Raw genomic sequence first — 17,785 nt, 5'->3', positions numbered from 1 at the left:
ATTTTTTTTGTTAGTTTTCCCATTATATGTGGTTTCAAATTTTTCAGGCATAAAGTTGTTCATAATGTTTTCTCTTTTTATCATTTTAATGTGTGTAGGATCTTCTATATTGACTTGTAATTTTTTTTCTTCTTTAAATGTCTTTTTTTGTTGCTTCGTGGGTTGCCTCTTAAGTAGACCCTTAAACTGTTTCTTTTTAGCCCTTTCTTGGACACGCATGTAAGACGTTAGCTTCATCCCTCCCTTTTGATATGTCATATCTTATTCAGGTCAAAATGTCTTTCATTGTTTTTGGTTCTTCAAGACAGGGTCTTACTATGTAGTTCAGGCCTGCCTCAAACTCAGCAATCCTCCTGCCTCAGCTTCCCAAGTGCTGGGATTACAGGCATGTGCCACCATGCCTGACAGATCAAAAAAATTTTTTTTTTTTTACTTATTGACTAAGAATATGTTGTTTAAATTGCAGATTCTTGGGGCACTTGTCTGCTTCTCTTATTACTGATGTCTAGCTAAATTCCGTCATGGCCAGAGAATGTGTTCTGTGCATTTTGTGACCTTTGAGGTTATTCGAGACTTGCCTGACATTTGCCTTCAGGGACCTGTAAAGAATGTGCTCTCCCTGCTGTTGATTGCGGTGTCCAGCTGTGTCATTTGGGCCAGGTGTGCTAACTTGTTTTTCAAGTTTTCTTATCTCCACTCTTTTTATCAGTGATCACAAGAGGCTTACACGATATCAGGCTGTGGTTTGGATTTGTGCCCTCCATCTTAGGGTGGCCGACCCTGCTGAGATCCTGGCACCCCTACCCCCTGGCCAGCCCATTCCAGGGTCCTCACCTGCCACCTGTCCTCCCAGCGCAGACAGGACAGTGCTGCTGTGCTTTGCAGAGACGTTGTGTGCCCCGCACCCGCAGGTCTCAATACTGACAGCAGGAGTGATATCTAGGACATGGCAGGGCGCCTTCGGTGTGCATCAGCAGGCACATTTTCTGGGCTGATCACACACAAGTCCACAGGCCTATTCCACACTCCTGAGTTTTCACAGTTCCTTCCTGTAGGTCTTATCAAGGCCAAAGTCATCTGCTTCCACCCTTGGGTGGGTGTGATCCTGACAGTCAGTGGAGCCCACGAGAAGTGTGACTGCATTTCCCTCTTCCTTGTGAAGCTCCCTAGACCTCTTCTCACCCATGACCCTACACCAATGCCCACATATCTCACAGAACACAGGTGGTGAGTGGAATAACAGCAGCCCAACAATGCTCACATACTGGGGCCCAGATCCTGTGCTCATGTTGCCGGAGGTGGTTAGGGGACTACGGGGAGAATCTTGACACAGGGAGATTGTCCTGGATTATCTTAATGGCCCCCAGTGCCATCAAAGGGCTTTTTGTAAGGAAGCAAGAGCCAGAGTGATTTGGGTCCTAAGCTAAGTGGTGCAGGTAACCTTGGAAGCTGGAAAAGATAAAGAAACATCTACGCCCTCCAAACACACCTCCAGAAGCATCTATCTCTGCTGACCCATTTTAGACCCTTTTTTTCTATTTGCAATACTGAGAATTGAACCTTGGGCCCTCACACTGAGCTCTGTCCCCAGCTCTTTTTTTTTTTTTTAATTAATAATTGGAGACAGACATGGTGGCGCACGCCTGTAATCCCAGCACTTGGGAAGCTGAGGCAGGAGGATCACTGCGAGTTCGAGACCAGCCTGGGCTACATAGTGAGTTCCAGGTCAGTCTCAACTACATAGTGAGACCCTGTCTCAAAAAAAAAATTTTTTTTTAAATTAATAATTGGCTTATTATTTCAAATTTTGAGACACTAAGTTTCACTAAATGTGTCTCACTAAGTTGCCCATGTTGTACTTAAACCTGGGTCCTCCTGCCTCTCCCTTCCAGGAGGCTAAGATTAGAGAGCTCTACCGCCAAGTCTGGCTTCATTTTAGACTTCGCCCACGAGAGTACTGGAGACAATAATTGTGTTGTTTCTTATAATTTCTTACAGCCACAATACAAGACTCATATAATGTATTAGCAAATCTGGCCTTATTTTTTCCCAATTGTCTGCTTCTGTTGTGTGTGCCCAGGGCAGCCCTTGATCTGACTGGTTGTGTTCCTGGGGGTGGTGGAGGGTGATGCCCTCAGGGAGTTGGTGTCACCATGCAAGCTGACTTCCTCAGCTGAGATCCTTACAGCAGCGAGGTGGGCTCAGCACATTGAGGGACCTGGGTACTTGGAGTGATCACATTTGGGGACTCCTCCACTTCAACTTTTGGGGACCCAGTCTCTATGCTGGCTTTCAGTTAGGAGGCCCCGGGAAGGTTATGATTTTTGCCTGTGTTATTTCTGGTAAGTTACAGACCCCAACTCTGCTTCTTTCCAGTAGCCCTAGAAACTCCCTGGTTTACCAACTTTTCTTTGTTTCACTTTTTTTTTTTTTACATTTTAAAAATGTGTTATAGGAAAAGATACTTAGCCATTAATCCCCCTCACAATACTCTTTCCTCACTCTTTTTTCATTGATTATTGGTACTTTTTAGTTATATAGCACAGTTACAGTCATCATTGTCATCAACTTTTCTAGGAGGTGAGAATTGGAAAGCTTGAGCCTGTCTTTTTTTGTTTTTTTGTACTGGGGATCGAACTCAGGATTTTGTGTCTGCCACTGCGCTAAATCCCTGGCCCAAGCCTATTATTTTCTTATTATAAGTTTTCCAGCATAGTCAGATGTAGCCACTCCGTCTCTTTATCCCAGGTGAGTTCATGCAGAGCCCTGGACTACCAGGGTTCCATCTCCTCCTAATAACTGGGTCTTCACCACTTTCAGACCAGCCTTGTTATAGCCCTGGCTCCAGCAGCCCATTTTTTTCCTAGCTGTGATCTCATCAGGCACCGTAGGTCATGGTGGAAGGGTCCTGCTTATCTGTAGCAAATCGTTACCACCTCGGTGGCTGAGGGGCTGGCGCCCGGCTCAGCAGCAGCGCACGTGCTTAGGCAAGGCCAGCCCCACCACAAAAACAAATAAATACAAAATAAAGACTTGAGTGACTTAGACCAGCACTGTCATCTTACAGTTGTGTCACTCTGAAGCCCTGTGGGGAGAACATGTCTCCTTGTCTGTTCTCCTCATCTCCAAATCTCCTCCTCTCTCTGACCGCTGCTTCTATTGTTGCATTGCCATCTCTCCCTCTTTCTCTCAGCAGGACCTGTGCGATGACATTGGGCACCCAAATAATCTAGGATAGTTTCCCCACATCAACGTTTATGCCCCTCTTCCCAGTACCAAGTTCCTCAGGTTCCATCCAGCAACTGAGATAGGACATCTTTCCAGGGCGATTATTCCAGCTACCACATTCCTGTGTCAGTTGTGGACAAAAAAGAGTCCAAGTACGTGGGATAATCAGAACGGGGATGGTCACTAAAGGGCAGTGTTAGTGCTGAATCTGCAATGGCCGGGAAAGGAGACTCGCGGAGATATTCAGACGGTGCCTCAGGGCTGAGCTCTGCCACAGCCAGGACCCTTTTACCACTGTACTCCTAGAAAAATGATGTGACTGTCTCGTCACTCTGCCTGCTTGGTGACAGCTAGGCTGTGCAGAAGGATGGCACGCCTTCTGGGGAGTATAGTTTTCAGGGACTCAGCACCCTCTCATATTCTACACGGGAGGAGGGGGTGGGTCATGGTAATGAGCCAGTCTTAAAGAGTGCAGCACGTTGGGTGACAGGAAGACAGTCCCTCTCTGACAGGGGACATTTGATCACATCCCCAGAGGAACAAATCCCCAGAGATCATCTCAGCGAAGAACAACTGTGAAGACAAGGCCCGGCCTTAATACCATAGCCTTTTGCTTTGGTAACTGCATAGGCATAGGGACCTGAATTTTCACGAGACTTCCTTTTCCTCTCTCAGGAAAATAAGGGAACATTGTACTTTCTTCTAAAGAAAGACAATTATATGTCATCAAATCCAACATTAATAGTTTTTTGGTTTTTTGTGGTTTTTTTTGGTACTGGGGATCGAACTCCCATTCTTGCACTTACAAGGCAGGCAGCAGAACTGCTGAGCTAAATCCCCGGTCCTAACATTAATAGTTTTAAGACACAGCATTTAGGAACCAATAAGAAAGAAAAGTTGCTGCCAATTAAATAGTAACTTGCCTTTGGTTGTAAGATGTCTTTTGATTTTGAAGATACTTCTGTGTGGAAACAGGTCAGAGAGTCAGTGAAATGGTCGAAATTAATAGATAAGACAGAGGTGGGTGTTTTCTTTCATTTAACTGTGAGTCTTTGATTTCAGAACTGTGGAAGATCTGAAAAATAATGAAAGCCAGTGGAAAGACTCCCCGCTGGCAACCAGACACCGCGAGATGCTAAAGCGCTGTAAAACTCAGCTTAAGGTGTGTAAATCTCATTGGCATCATTACGGACAGGTATCATAGCAGTAATTTTTCTTGCAGAATACGTTCCTGGAGTGAGTAGTTCAGTGTCCTGATTTTCTTCTTCATTCTCCCTTTCCGTCAAGATAAAACAGGACATGTTAAAACTTGTTGATAGCTGGTGTGCACCTCGGTATGGTTATTTAAATCCCAGCACAGAATCTGCACATGCTTAAGCAGTGACAGCATGAGTTCTTCATGGGTTTTCTTCCCCTCGGCTTCACGTCACCACCCTTAGCCCACTTTATGCAAGATGCTCCCTGTCCGCTGCCTTCTGACCCACAGCCCACCATGCACACATGCTCTGGACGTCTGGCGCTGCAGCCCCATCATACCTGCCAAGACGGATCTGTAGTAATGCAAAGATCTCTTTCCGTTGCCCCATTCTCCGATTTTAATTGAAAATGATCTGTCCTGCAGAACTTAATGATACCTGGAAATATTCCTACTTGTAGGACTCAGCTAAAACAGATAATGACAGCCAGGCGTGGTGTGCACACCGGTAATCCCCACACTCGGGAGGCTGAGGCAGGAGGATTGCTGTGAGTTCAAGACCAGCCTGGGCTACATAGTGAGTTCCAGGTCAGTCTCAAGTATAGTGAGACCCTGTCTCAAAAACCAAAAAAAAAAGAAAAGAAAACAAAACAAAAAACAGATACTGGCTGACCTTGCACAAGGAAACCTTCAGTACTTATGTTCAAATAACAATGCTGAAGGTGAGCTGGCCATGCTTCCTGTGGACTAGTAGGATGATCTGGGGAAACAGCCAGCCTGATTTCTGGTACAGGTTAAGATTTCAGTTTTGCATTTGCTAATGGAGCAGACACTTGAAGGTACAAAATCAACCAGGGGCTCAGAGCCCCCTACCAGTTGCACAGATGTGTTCTGGGGTCTCTGAACTGTCACATTTCCATGTCCCTGTGTGCATGCATGTGTGCTTTATCCTCGGACAGCCCTCTGAGGCACAGAGCACTTCCTTGGTGGGCAGGCCTTTGATCTGTCTGAGGGCAGCTCATTAATGGTGGTGCTAGAATTCAGATGTGGACTTGTCTGGCTTTTTTCCACTAACCATCCTGACACCCAGAGGGCCTCCCTGGCAGCCCCAACCCAACCATGTCATTGAAATGTGACTGTAACAACTAACCTTCTTGAGCACTAACTGTGTGCTAGACTTTGTGCTCAGTGGTTTGCATGGCATATCTTTGGTTTTTTCCAGGAAATAGATCTTGACACAACCAGCATCCTGCAGTCAGTTAGAGAGAAGGGTCTAGAAGCTGTAGCACTAGACTTCCCGTCTCCTGGTCCCCTTCCCTCCCCAGTCACACTGCTGGGCCTCAGCTCCTGACTAATCTTTGGGTGGGGGCACACCTACTTCCACAGAAACTGGTACGGTGCAAGGCCTGTGCTGACGCTGGCTTACTTGACGAGAGCTTCCTGAGAAGATGTCTGAATTTTTATGGCCTTCTCATTCAGCTGCTGCTCCGCATCCTGGACCCTGCATATCCCGAGTGAGTGTGCTCTTTCCTCTTTGCCGCGTCTCTATTGTCTGGGCTGTGTTGTCATGGTTGTTCTCTGGAGTCAGTAACAAAAGCTGAAACCCTAACTTTACTGAGGATTCTCTTTCCAGACTTTGCTGGTGAAGCCCATGAAATAAGTATATCAAAATATATCCCTCATGATTAGTTAACCGTCAAAGGAAAAAAGCCAGTGCCTATTTTTTACACTTGAACATAGCATTTTAAAAAAATACCTTACAAAATCTTTGATGGAAAGGGAAATCAATAAATGGGAAGCTAAAGCTGGAGACAGCAGGATATGAGTCCCTCCTCGGCCCTGGGTCTGGCAGAGTGCCCAGCAAATTCTGAGTGAGCTAAGGACACTCGGTCACTTTGTCATCAACAGGACATCTCCAGGCAGCCAGTTTTGTTTCATTTATTTTCTAGTTATTAGGAAATCTGTGGGCCAGATGTGTTGGTTTATGCTTGTGATCCCAGCACCTGGGAGGCTGAGGCAGGAAGACTGCCACAAGTTCAAGGCCAGACCAGCTACATAGTGAGTTCCAGGCCAGCCTGAACTATATTGGAAGCTTGCCTCAAAAAAAAATAAAGAAAGAAAATAAATAAATAAATAGGGGCCAGGGATTTAGCTCAGTGGTTCTGCTGCTGGCCTGGCAATCACAAGGACTCCGAGTTTGATCCCCAGTACCCCCCAAAATTCCATTGAATTCAAAGCAATAAATAAGGGAAGTCTGTGGGTCACCACTGTTGATGAGATTGGCCCAAACCCTGTATAGGAATGAAAAATAACATGTGTTGGCCCTAACAGTTTGACTCACACAAAATGAGCGAATATAATCTTTTTTTTTTTTTTTTTTTTTTTTTTTTTTTTTTTTTGTACTGGGGATCGAACTCATGACCTTGCACTTACGAGGCAGGTGGTGTAACCACTGAGCTAAATCCCCGGCCCACAAATATAATCTTTCATTTCCTTCCCACTTTATTGTATTAACCTTATACCAAATCAAGGTGAGAGAAAACATTTCACACCCACCCTAGCACACCCACTGTCTCATTCTCTTCTCATTTCTGGTTGTAGTTTCTTTGCCTGTATATTTTCTATATAGTTGTTTGATAGCATGAGAGGTAGATTTTTATCTACAGGTAGCATGATATTCCTTGTACTTTGATACACCACGATTTCGTTTTGTAAATTGTGCTTTTTTTTCTCTTTGACAGCGTAACACTGCCTTTAAGTTCAGATGTCCCCAAGGTATTTGCAGCATTGCCAGAGTTTTACGTAGAAGATGTTGCTGAATTTTTATTTTTTATTGTACAGTAAGTACATCTGACATGTACTTCAACATGTTCTTGTACATCACGGGTGCACGCTGTTAGGAACCGTGTCGCAAAGCTTTGTTTATACACTGTTCTTAACCGAGTTAAATAAAACTGGAAAAGCAAACCTGTTCATGGCTACAGGCCCCGTCCAGCAGCACCTCAGGCCAGAGCAGGAGCAACCATGCAGATAATGCCAGGCTCGGTGTTGGTAGGTGAGCATGTGTTCTGAGAAACAGAGCACACAGTTACTAAACATCCCAGGTGAACATCCAAAAGCTACGAATATGCACATCCGTATTTTATACCATAATTTGGCTCAGTTGTAAATTTGGAGAAAGTATATAAAGAAATGGTTTGATCTTACAACTGGTACTTGAGAATTTCCTTTCCCCAATTTAAAAAGTTTGTACATGGTTTATAAAACTCACATTCCAAGAGCTGAGGGTGTAGCTCACCTAACGTGCAAGAGGTCCTAGGTTTGATCGCAGAACCACACAGCGAGACGATTTCACACCAAACCTTTCAAACATGATCAGCTAGAAGAATTCAGGGTGCAGTTCCTTGCCACTGTGATAGGGTCACTGCCATCAGATTGGCTGGGGAAGAAAGTGGTATGTGAAGCCTGCTTTCAAAAGTAAGAGTGGTGTAAATTCACGGTCACAAAATACGAATTGTGAATATTTGCTAACAACAGGAAAATACAAAGTCAGTATGATTTTTAAATCACAGCCCAAATTAAATGGAGCAAATTGTATTGCTGTCATAAAAGCTGCCCCAGCAAGAGTCCAGATCAGCAGTGAACGTGCGTTTTGAATGGTGAGGAATGGGAAGGGTGACGAGAAATCCTGATTTATTTATTGAATGAAAACTAGCCTTGGAATTGAAGTTACATAAGTTATGTTTAAAAAGTTTTTCCCAAACACTGCAACATACCACTTACTTGAAATGTTTCATTCTTTTTGGGGAGGGGGTACTGGGGATCAAACTCAGGACCTTGTGGTTGTGAAGCAGGCAGTGGAACCACTGAGCTAAATCCCCAGCCCTATTTTTTAAAAAATAAAATGCACTTGGGCCCGGGGATTTAGCTCAGAGGCACCTCACTTGCCTTGCAAGCGCAAGGTCCTGAGTTTGATCTCCGGGTACAGCCCCATGCCCGCCCACTGCAAAATTAAAACAACTTCATCAAAAACTTTTTTTTTAGACTTTTGGTAATGATGATCTTTTGTGAATTTTTTTCAGATTTAATCATAGCTTTTTTTCTGAAGCACAGTAAGTTGATACGATACAGCCAATAGATGTATTTGGGGTTGTTTTGTTTTTGTTTTTGTTTTTTGGGTACCAAGGATCAAATTCAGGCCCTTGCACATGGAAGGCAGGCAGCAGCACTACCACTGAGCTAAATCCCTGCCCTAGAGGTATTTGGCTTTAAGGCTGCCTCCTTACACCAGGTGTGATGCGCACCTGTAATCCCAGCATCAGGAGGCTGAGCCAGGAAGAGCACTGCTAGTTCGAGGCCAGCATGGACTACACATATCAAGACCCTGTCTCAAAAAACCAAAAATAATAAGTCAATTAAATAAAGCCACTCTGCCTGAATACAGTGTATGAAGACATTGGGCAAGTTGAGGGGAACTCGGGGTCTCTGCTCCTGGACTGTCCATCCCAGCCCCTCCCCACCCGGTGACTCTGCCTGCACACGAGTAGCACTTCTGAGGCTTCTCCCTTGGCCCTCTCCCCCGTCCAGATACTCGCCTCAGGTGCTCTATGAGCCCTGTACTCAGGATATCGTGATGTTCCTTGTCGTGATGCTGTGTAACCAGAACTACATCCGGAATCCGTACCTAGTGGCCAAACTTGTCGAAGTCATGTTCATGACCAACCCTGCTGTTCAGCCGCGAACCCAGAAGTTTTTTGAAATGATTGAGAACCACCCACTCTCCACCAAATTGTTGGTACCTTCCCTGATGAAGTTCTACACAGGTGGGTTTTAGGGAGTGTTTGGGCAGATTCAGGGAAGCCAGTAGGTGGTGATGCTAACGTGTTACCTAATGACCTGGGGTCCACTTAGGAGTGTGTCACCCTCCACCCCCAGAACACGTGCTCTGGGTTCTTCCCCACCCCCCCGAGCCTGTGAAATATTTTCTTGCCTGTCCTACATTCCAATCTCTTAACGATGTAGCAGGTTCACTTTGCTGTCAGTGGCCTAAGAGGATGTTTGTATCTGAATGAATTACCTGGTTTGTTTTCACTTTGAACTTTACTTTGAGCATTACTTTTGTAACTGTCCCATAATTCTGAGTTTTTAAAGTGTGCGTAAAATAGGGTGCTTGTTACAAATGTGTATTCTTGGCCAAGCATTGTGGCATACACCTGTCACAACCAGCACTTGGGAGGCTGAGGCAGGAGAGTTGCTGCAAAGTTCAAGGCCAGCCTGGGTTACATAGTGAGACCCTTCTTCAAAACAACAAAACAGAAAAGACTTGCTTATTCTTGTTCCCCACTGAAGCCAGTGGGATCTGGGTATCTTCGTTTATTCATTAATTCAGTATATGTTTATGTTTTGCTCCCTGTTAAAGATGGCAGAGAGCAGTGAGGGAATCTGAGCACCGCCTCCTCTTTTGGTCAACTCATATTCCACATTTTCATTTTTCAGTTTCATCTGTTATTACCCACAAGACCTCTTCATCTGGCTGAGGTGCGAGATCGCAGAGGTGGAATATCCTCCCGCCCACTCATGTATTTATCAGGGAAGCAAGTGTGCTGGTCTGACTTGTTTTCTGCCCAGTGTAGTGCATCGGGACGCTCAGCATGTGTCTCTGGCATTTACTAGACTCTCCTCACAGTGCTCTCCCCTCAAGAAATGCTGCTGCCGGGAGCTCAGCCCCTGCCTGTCCCTGCTGCAGTCTCTCCACTCCTAGGCTTCTGTAACCCTGTCTACTTGCTTTTCCCTGTGTTACTGTTACCCTGTGGCCTCTAAGTTTCTCTCCTTCCTCAGCCTATCCTCTTATATCTTCCGCTTTCATATGTTTTGTCCATACCTGTTCGGCAGCAGTAGGGGTACTCCTGGGTCAGAGTCCCCTTCCTGGGTGACTGTCATCCTCTTTCACGTTATCAGCCATGCAAGGGCCAGCACAAATCATTCGCATATAGGAGGTGCTGATCCATTTACAGTTAGGACCAGGACGGTGCCCTGCACATCATTTAAACTGGAAATACACAGTGTTAACATATTTTCAGAGAAATAGACTGACCTGCAAAAGGCTAATCCCTCCTGTAGCCATTGTGCAGCATTAGTGCTATGAAACTCATGAAATTGTGAATTGGGAAATCTTTCCGGCAAAGGCTTACTTCTGAAGGGCCTTAAAAATATTTATGCCCTCATCAAGCGCAGTGGCACATACTTACAATCCCAGCTGCTTGGGAAGCCAAGGCAAGTTCAAGGCCAGCCAGGGCATCTTAGCAACACTTTGTCTCAAAGTTATTTAAAAATGGAAAAAAAAAAAAGCCTAGCCTTTTTTGGTGGTGGCGCCTGCCTGTAATCACAGTACTCTGGAGGCTGAGGCAACAGGATCTCAAGTTTGAGCCCAGCGTGGGCAAATTGGTGGTTCAATTTTCCTAAAAAGAAAAATATCTGTCATTTTCTTTATATCAGTTAAGTCCCAGTCAGGAAAACAGAAACATGCCAGGTGTTTTAACAGAGAGAATTAAACATGAGGAACTGGTCAAAGATATCAGAGACTGCTTTGGGAAAACAGGACCATTGCAGGGACAGTTTGGTGGAAGGTGCAGCCATGGTCTCCCTGGACCAGGAACCAAGGGAAGTATCGGGGTGATTAGAACCCACTTGTGCCACAGAGTTCTGGATGGACGTGGGCCAGTTGGTGCCTGGTGAAGCTGGCTGAAATTACTAGTGCTGGTGGTGCCAGACAGGGTATTGGCACTGCCACCTGTGGCTGGAGGAAGAACCCATGACAGCTGAGTCCCCATCTGTCCATCTGGTCCGCGCTGCAGTGCCCTCTATTGGTGACCTTTTCTCCTATTTTCACGTTGTTTTCTTGTCCCTTCTTCCGTTCTCCATTCTTCCTCCCTTCCTTGTTCCCCTACCCATTTGAACACTTTCTTCCCATTTCCCAACATTCATTATACAACTCAGTCCTCATTTCCACTTTCAGTTTCTTACACTAGAGAAACAGTGCAGTATTTAAACATGTGTGTTCAATTATTTCACTTAAGAGTATGGTCTTAAGGTCCATCCATTTAGCTATAAATGTCTGAAGCTCATCCTTCTTTACGGCAGAGTAGTACTCCATTGTGTTAAAAAAAAAACCCCACATCTTTATCCACTTGTCTGTTGGTGGGCATCTGGGCTGTTTCCAAGATTTAGCTATTACAGATTGTGCTGCTATAAACATGGGTGTGCATATATTGCTGTGAAAGGATGCTTTTAATTCTTTTGGGAAGATACCAAGAGAAGGAATCGCTGGGTCAAATGGAGCCTCTAGTTTTAGTTTCTTTCTTAAGAAATCTCTACCCTGATTTCCACAGTGGCTGCACCAGTCTACAATCCTACCAGCAGTGGAACAGGGTTCCTTTTTCCCATGGCCCCTCCAGCGTTTGTTATTGGTTGACTTCTTGATAGCAGCCATTCTTTCACTACAGGATTATTTTGAATACAGTGTATTGGAAACACTGCAAAGCAATTACATGTCTGTTGTGGATAAATTAAATAAGTTACAGTTTCTACAGTAGCCAATATGATCCTTGAAAAATAATGTTATTTATATTAAGTGGTTAAGTAACAGAAAGTAAAGAAAATGCCACACTGTGGTGGTGCCACCTGTAAAACTCAGCACTCTGGTAGTCTGAGGCAGGAAGATTGTAAGTTCAAGCCCAGCTTGGACAACTTAGCACCCCAGCCTCAAAATAAAAATAGAAGAAGGTCTGGGATATAGCTCAGTGCAAAGGCCCTGGCTTCACTCTCCAGTATCACAAAAAAATAAAAATAAAGAAACAACAAAAAAACCCACATAATTGAAGCAGTTACATTTATACTACAAACAAGCAAAGTGAGTGGATTCAGCATCCGGTGCCTCAGGCCTGTGTGCACATGTGTGGGGCTGGGCTGGTGAGTGGGTATTGTTCTCTGTCCCCTTCACCGTGCAGCTGTGTGCCCTCCAGCCTGGATGACACCACCCCGAAGTCACACACAGATGCCACCGTCCTAATAATAGCGTGCTCCTCAAATACTCCCTGATCCTTCTACCTAATCCACCACGGCCCGAGGACAGCTCTATAAATACCTCCCTTCACCAGTGGGGAAACTGGAGCTTAGAAAGGTCAGGAAGCTTGCTGAAGGTCAAGAGCAGGCAGGTGGCAGCAAAGCCTGCAGTTGGACTCCAGCACAGGTGCACTGGCCCACGCAACTTTCTCCTGCAGCGACAAGGCCCCCCCCCTCTAGAGGGCCCTGCAGAGTTGGGGCTCCAGAATGCTCCCCCAAAAGACGAGCAGCCCCTGTGCAGATCTGCAGAGGAGCAGCCAGCTGGAGCAGATTCCCCATACAGGATCGATGCGAGCACCAATCTCCTCTTGGCCAGAAGTGGTGTGATGGCTTAGGAAATGCTGAGCTTCCAGATCTTGTCTTAGAGATCCAGTCAGGTTTCAGAATAAGAGTGCTGTACCTTCTCACACAGCACCGTGACCCTTGAAGGAGGGCTCCGAGGACTAGCAGGACACAGATAAAGAAAGCTCATGTCCAAACCCTTCCCTGCCTAGCACTGATCCAAATGGTGCAACCCCATCAGAGTGGGTTCGTGCTAGGTGACGCTTCTTCCGCTGCCGCAGCTACTGCTGTGCACCTGGGACATGGCGCGGAGAACTCTGGCGAGGGTCTAACAGCCGAACAGTAGGACTTTGCTGAGTGTCCATGAGAATCAGTCTTGGGACATTGCTTGCGTTTTCTTGTGGAGGACTGGCGGACGGCAGGGACAGGCACGCTGCTGGCCACGCTACATCTTGTTAAATTGACCTTAGCCTGTGTTGCCTTTCATTCCTGCCACTGCAGTGGTGTGCCTGTTCCCCAAATCTTCACCTCTGCTGTCCTTTCATTTCCTCAGTGTGCCAATTAGGTTAAAGATAGTTACTTATTTTATGTGTTTAGTTCTTCCTTGCGTCAGCTGTTTATACCATTTTTAAAAATTTGTCATTGCCGGGCATGGTGAGGCACACCTGTAATCCCAGCATTTGTGGGGCTGAGGCAGGAGGAACACTGCAAGTTCGAGGCCAGCCTGAGCTACACAGTGAGTTCAGAGCCAGCCTGAATAGGGAAACTCTCATAAATAAGTAAGTAATAAGTATCATGAACTCTGGAATTTTTCATACTTCAGCTATTTTCCATTGGTATAACAAAATTTGATTTTTGCTCCATTTTAATAGGTACAGGGATGTCGGTAATTGATAAATGAGCAGTAGGTATGGGGGATTCGCTGTGCTTTTATGTGCTTCAGGACACCTCAAAAGTATGCGTGACACACACAAGTCTTCAGGACAGTAGGCATACTCACTAGGTTCATACCCTTCAGTAAAATTCAGGGCTTCAGGGCTGTGCATTTGAAGTGCTAACTCCTGGTGGCCAGCTTTGATTTTCTTTTCTCTTTTTTTTTTTTTTTTTTTTTTTTTTTTTTTAGAACAGTAGGCATACTCACTAGGTTCATACCCTTCAGTAAAATTCAGGGCTGTGCATTTGAAGTGCTAACTCCTGGTGGCCAGCTTTGATTTTCTTTTCTCTCTTTTTTTTTTTTTTTTTTTTTTTTTTTTTTTTTTTTTTTTTTTTTTTTTTTTAACTCAAGACCTTGTGCTTGCCAGGCAGGCGCAGTGCCACTGAGCGTCATCCCCAGCCCAGACCAGCATGTGGAGTCTGCTTTCGTTCCCCACGAGCTGGTGCTGCTCTAGTGTGCCAGCGATGTCACAGCCGGTGCCTTTCAGTGTTGAGTCATTGCCAGACCTTCATTGTGAAACTGCTTGTCATCTTTCCTCTCCTGCCTCCTCTCTTCAGGAGATGCAGGTTAAACTTGACCTCTCGCCGTACTGCAGATATGGTTCCCTCGATGTCATTGATGTTGGGGTAACTGCCTGTCCCTCAGTCTCTCTCTTGTTTTTCCATAGATGTTGAGCACACTGGAGCCACCAGCGAGTTCTATGACAAGTTCACCATTCGCTACCACATCAGCACCATCTTTAAAAGCCTCTGGCAAAATATAGCTCACCACGGCACCTTCATGGAGGAGTTCAAGTGAGTACTGGGCCCTCCTGTCTGTCCCAGCCTGCTGTCTCGCAAATCACAGGTGGGGCGCAGCTTACAGGTTTCCCCCGCTGGGTCCCTGTTTACTCTGCACTCGCATGAGATAGCTGAGCTCTAGATTTATCCACATAGTTTAAGGTGGGTTACAGAAAGAAGGATTCTGATAAAACGTGAATGTTGTGTTTCTTGGTGTTCCTCTGTTAACGCTGTTGAACAGAGTCGCCAGAAGGACTGAAATGAAATCTTTTTTGGTTTTTTGAGACAGGGTATCACTATGTAGTTGAGACTGACCTGGAACCCACTATGTAGCCCAGGCTGGTCTCAAACTCACAGCAATCCTCCTACCTCAGCCTCCTGAGTGCTGGGATTACAGGTGTGCACCACCATACCCAGCTGAAATGAAATCTTAACCGTGCTTTTGAGAATTAAATTTGAAGCTAGGAATCAAGTTAGATGGAGAAGCAGTTAGGTTAGAGGTGTCATCTGGAGGATCATTACCTGTAGGGCACTGCTTGTCACTGGGACCTTCAGCCTTGGTTAAGGACTTCCCATAACCCTGGCTGAGATTTCAGGGACTTTAAACCTGGACATCCATCCTATTATCTGTTGGTGCTTCAAAAAGAGATGGGAGAAAGATAATGGGAGATGTTGCACTCCTAGATTATTCTTCAGAAGAAATTTTATCCCATTGACTTGGATCTTTTATATCCTGTTAGGTCTTTGATCAGATCTTGAGAACTTGTTACCTTTGTTACTACTAGTCAATACTGGTTTATTACCCATTTGCTAGCTAGCTTCCTGCAGCCTAAACCAAGATAGTTTCCATTTCTAGACCTTCTCTTAGGGCCAGCGTTATGTTCCACCAAAAGCCTAGCGTGAGTGTAAAGAGTGAGCTGCGCCATGCCCCTTTGAAAATATGTGCCCTGGACTCTGGGCGTCCTAGGCCCAGGCCGCTCACCCTTGTTCCCAGAGACCTCTCTTGGCCTGGCCTGGCTTCCGTCCCCATTTCCATGGTTGTAGGTCCAGAAGCAGAGCTCCTCTTCAGAGTCCACCAGGCAGCCCAGGCAGCTTCAGTTCAGCAAGTCCCTTCATGATAACAGTCTGCAGAACGCTACCTTACACCAGAAGATGCGGGCTTGCAAAATGAGTTCATACCCTCCTTTTTCGATATTCTAGGTCAAGTTTTCCCTCAGTGTCTTTCTTTGTGCTGATCAGTGACTTCATAGTTCTCTTGTCTGCTAATACAGGGGATTCTTTCTGCTTTCCTTGCTTTATGAAGAGTGTAGGCATATATCCTTTTCAACCTGAAGAGTGTCTCTGCTTAGAAGCACTGAGGGAACGAGCCAGGGTGTGCTGGGAAACCTGCTCTCAAGAGGGAAAAATTGGCCCTGGTTGCCAATTTAAGCTGCTAAAGGAATCTGCTCACAGGCTCACAGACTTTGAAGTGTTTACCACTTGCTTGCCAGGAGCCCCACGAGGTTCCAGCACACCACCTGACGAGCTTATCACGGTAATGGGAAAGAACAGAACCGAGAGAGACACCATAGGCCTCGCAGTCCGCGGGGCCTGGGTCACACCAGCTGACCCATGGGGGGCGTGGATGGCGCCCGGGAAGGCTCACTTTCTCAGACACCTGCTGGGTGTGTGACCAGCACCATCTCTTGCCTTTTCAGTTCCGGGAAGCAGTTTGTTCGCTATATAAACATGTTGATAAACGACACAACGTTCTTGCTCGATGAAAGTCTGGAGTCGCTGAAGCGGATCCACGAGGTGCAAGAAGAGATGAAGAACAAAGAACAGTGGGACCAGTTGCCTCGGGTGAGAATGAAATTGGGGTCTACACAGCTCTGCAGGGACGTAGGTGGAACTCTGGCTCGGGGCTCTATCTGTGGGTCTATCTGGTGGCACTGGAGCTTACTGTGCCAGATTTCCCTACCTATGGGCCTCCATAAAATGAAATCTCAAGTTTGGAATAGGAGAAGCTGCTTTTTTGGTATTAGGGACCAAAGATATGGCCTTGTACATTCTGGGCTAGTGCGTGCCCTACCACTGAGCTGCCTCCCGCCCAGGGGTAAACTTTGTAAAGTATTTTATCTGAAGCTAAGCAGTGAATTGAGAAGCCTTTCAAAATGCATCCTGAAAACACTCTCTGCCTTTTTAATTTAATTTCATTTACTCTTTTTAAGTTTTTAATTTTATTACCTTTTTTTTTTGGTATCAGGGATCAAACTGAGGACCTTGTGCTTGCGAGGCAGGCAGCGGAACCACTGTGCTAAATCCCCAGCTGCCTTTTTAATTTTAAAGGGCTTTTTTAGAGAAGACCTTTCATTGTCCACATATACTAAATTTTGTGAAAGCAGCTTGAAGTAAATCTCCAGAGTTCTGTCTGCTAGGGTAGCATCTGATTCACTCCTGTGCTTTTCTTCTTGAGGCAACTGAATCAGTCGCTCAGGGTTCTTGCGGTTCTTTCTCTTTCCATTGATGTTGGGTTTTCTACTCAGTTATCAGACAGGCCTGGTTTCCATGAAAACTTCAGGTGCTGCTGACAGTCTGTCCCCTCCCTGACTCCATGGCAGCTTCAGATGATTACTGGGCTCTTGGCAGCTGCGGGGCCTCAGAGACAGAGTAGTTCCGAGTCCGAACTGCCTTCCAAAGGAGTTCTTACCTACAAGCATCCTCCCCACGAAGGCACGGAAGCAGTGCTCATGCTGTGGAGTCAAGAGTTTCATGGCTGGCCGTGGTGGCGCGTGCCTGAAACCCCAGCATGAGAGGCTGCAGCAGCAGGATCACCATGAGTTCAGGGCCAGTCTGGGCTACATAGTGAGGTCAAGGCCAGCCTGAACTACGTAGCGAGACCCTGCCTTAAAAGACAAGCAAAACAAATTAAAACTTAAGAAAGAGTGTCATAACTATAGGCAGTGGCAGTGTGTTTAGGGAAGGTTTTCACTCTAGGTACCTTTGCAGCTTTCCTAAGAATTTACATCTTGCTCCCCACTTCATGCTGCACTGCGAGCATAAACCTTACAGAGGGCTCTGCCCAGCGCCCGGAAATGGTGGCTATCCCATGCACCCGTGCTCACACGCTCCTTGAGCCCCTCTGAGGGCACTGTAGTTCAACAGTGTTTTCTGGCACCATGCTGGTACCCCTGGCATCCACACACTGCCCTCGTAGTCGTTTCCAGGGACACCCTCGGCTGTGTAGCACCAGAGCACAGAGCCCTC

General features: G+C 46.0%; 1 protein-coding gene across 2 annotated transcripts in view; it reads left to right on the top strand.

Moving 5' to 3' along the window:
* Ube4b (ubiquitination factor E4B) overlaps positions 1–17,785 on the top strand; it is a 113,768-nt gene that overhangs the window by 83,865 nt on the left and 12,118 nt on the right. For both annotated transcript variants that reach the window (XM_010628085.3, XM_010628086.2), the window contains exons 17-22: positions 4,291–4,390; positions 5,810–5,937; positions 7,165–7,263; positions 9,011–9,246; positions 14,428–14,554; positions 16,237–16,381. In XM_010628085.3, coding sequence (XP_010626387.1) covers positions 4,291–4,390; positions 5,810–5,937; positions 7,165–7,263; positions 9,011–9,246; positions 14,428–14,554; positions 16,237–16,381 — 835 coding nt within the window. The remainder of the gene's footprint in view (positions 1–4,290; positions 4,391–5,809; positions 5,938–7,164; positions 7,264–9,010; positions 9,247–14,427; positions 14,555–16,236; positions 16,382–17,785) is intronic.

The sequence above is a fragment of the Fukomys damarensis genome, unplaced genomic scaffold (assembly GCF_012274545.1).
Source record: "Fukomys damarensis isolate Sample0158 unplaced genomic scaffold, DMR_v1.0_HiC HiC_scaffold_23, whole genome shotgun sequence".
NCBI classification, from domain to species: domain Eukaryota; kingdom Metazoa; phylum Chordata; class Mammalia; order Rodentia; family Bathyergidae; genus Fukomys; species Fukomys damarensis.
The sequence above is the reverse complement of the archived record's forward strand: the minus strand, read 5'-3'. Positions and strand labels throughout refer to the sequence as shown.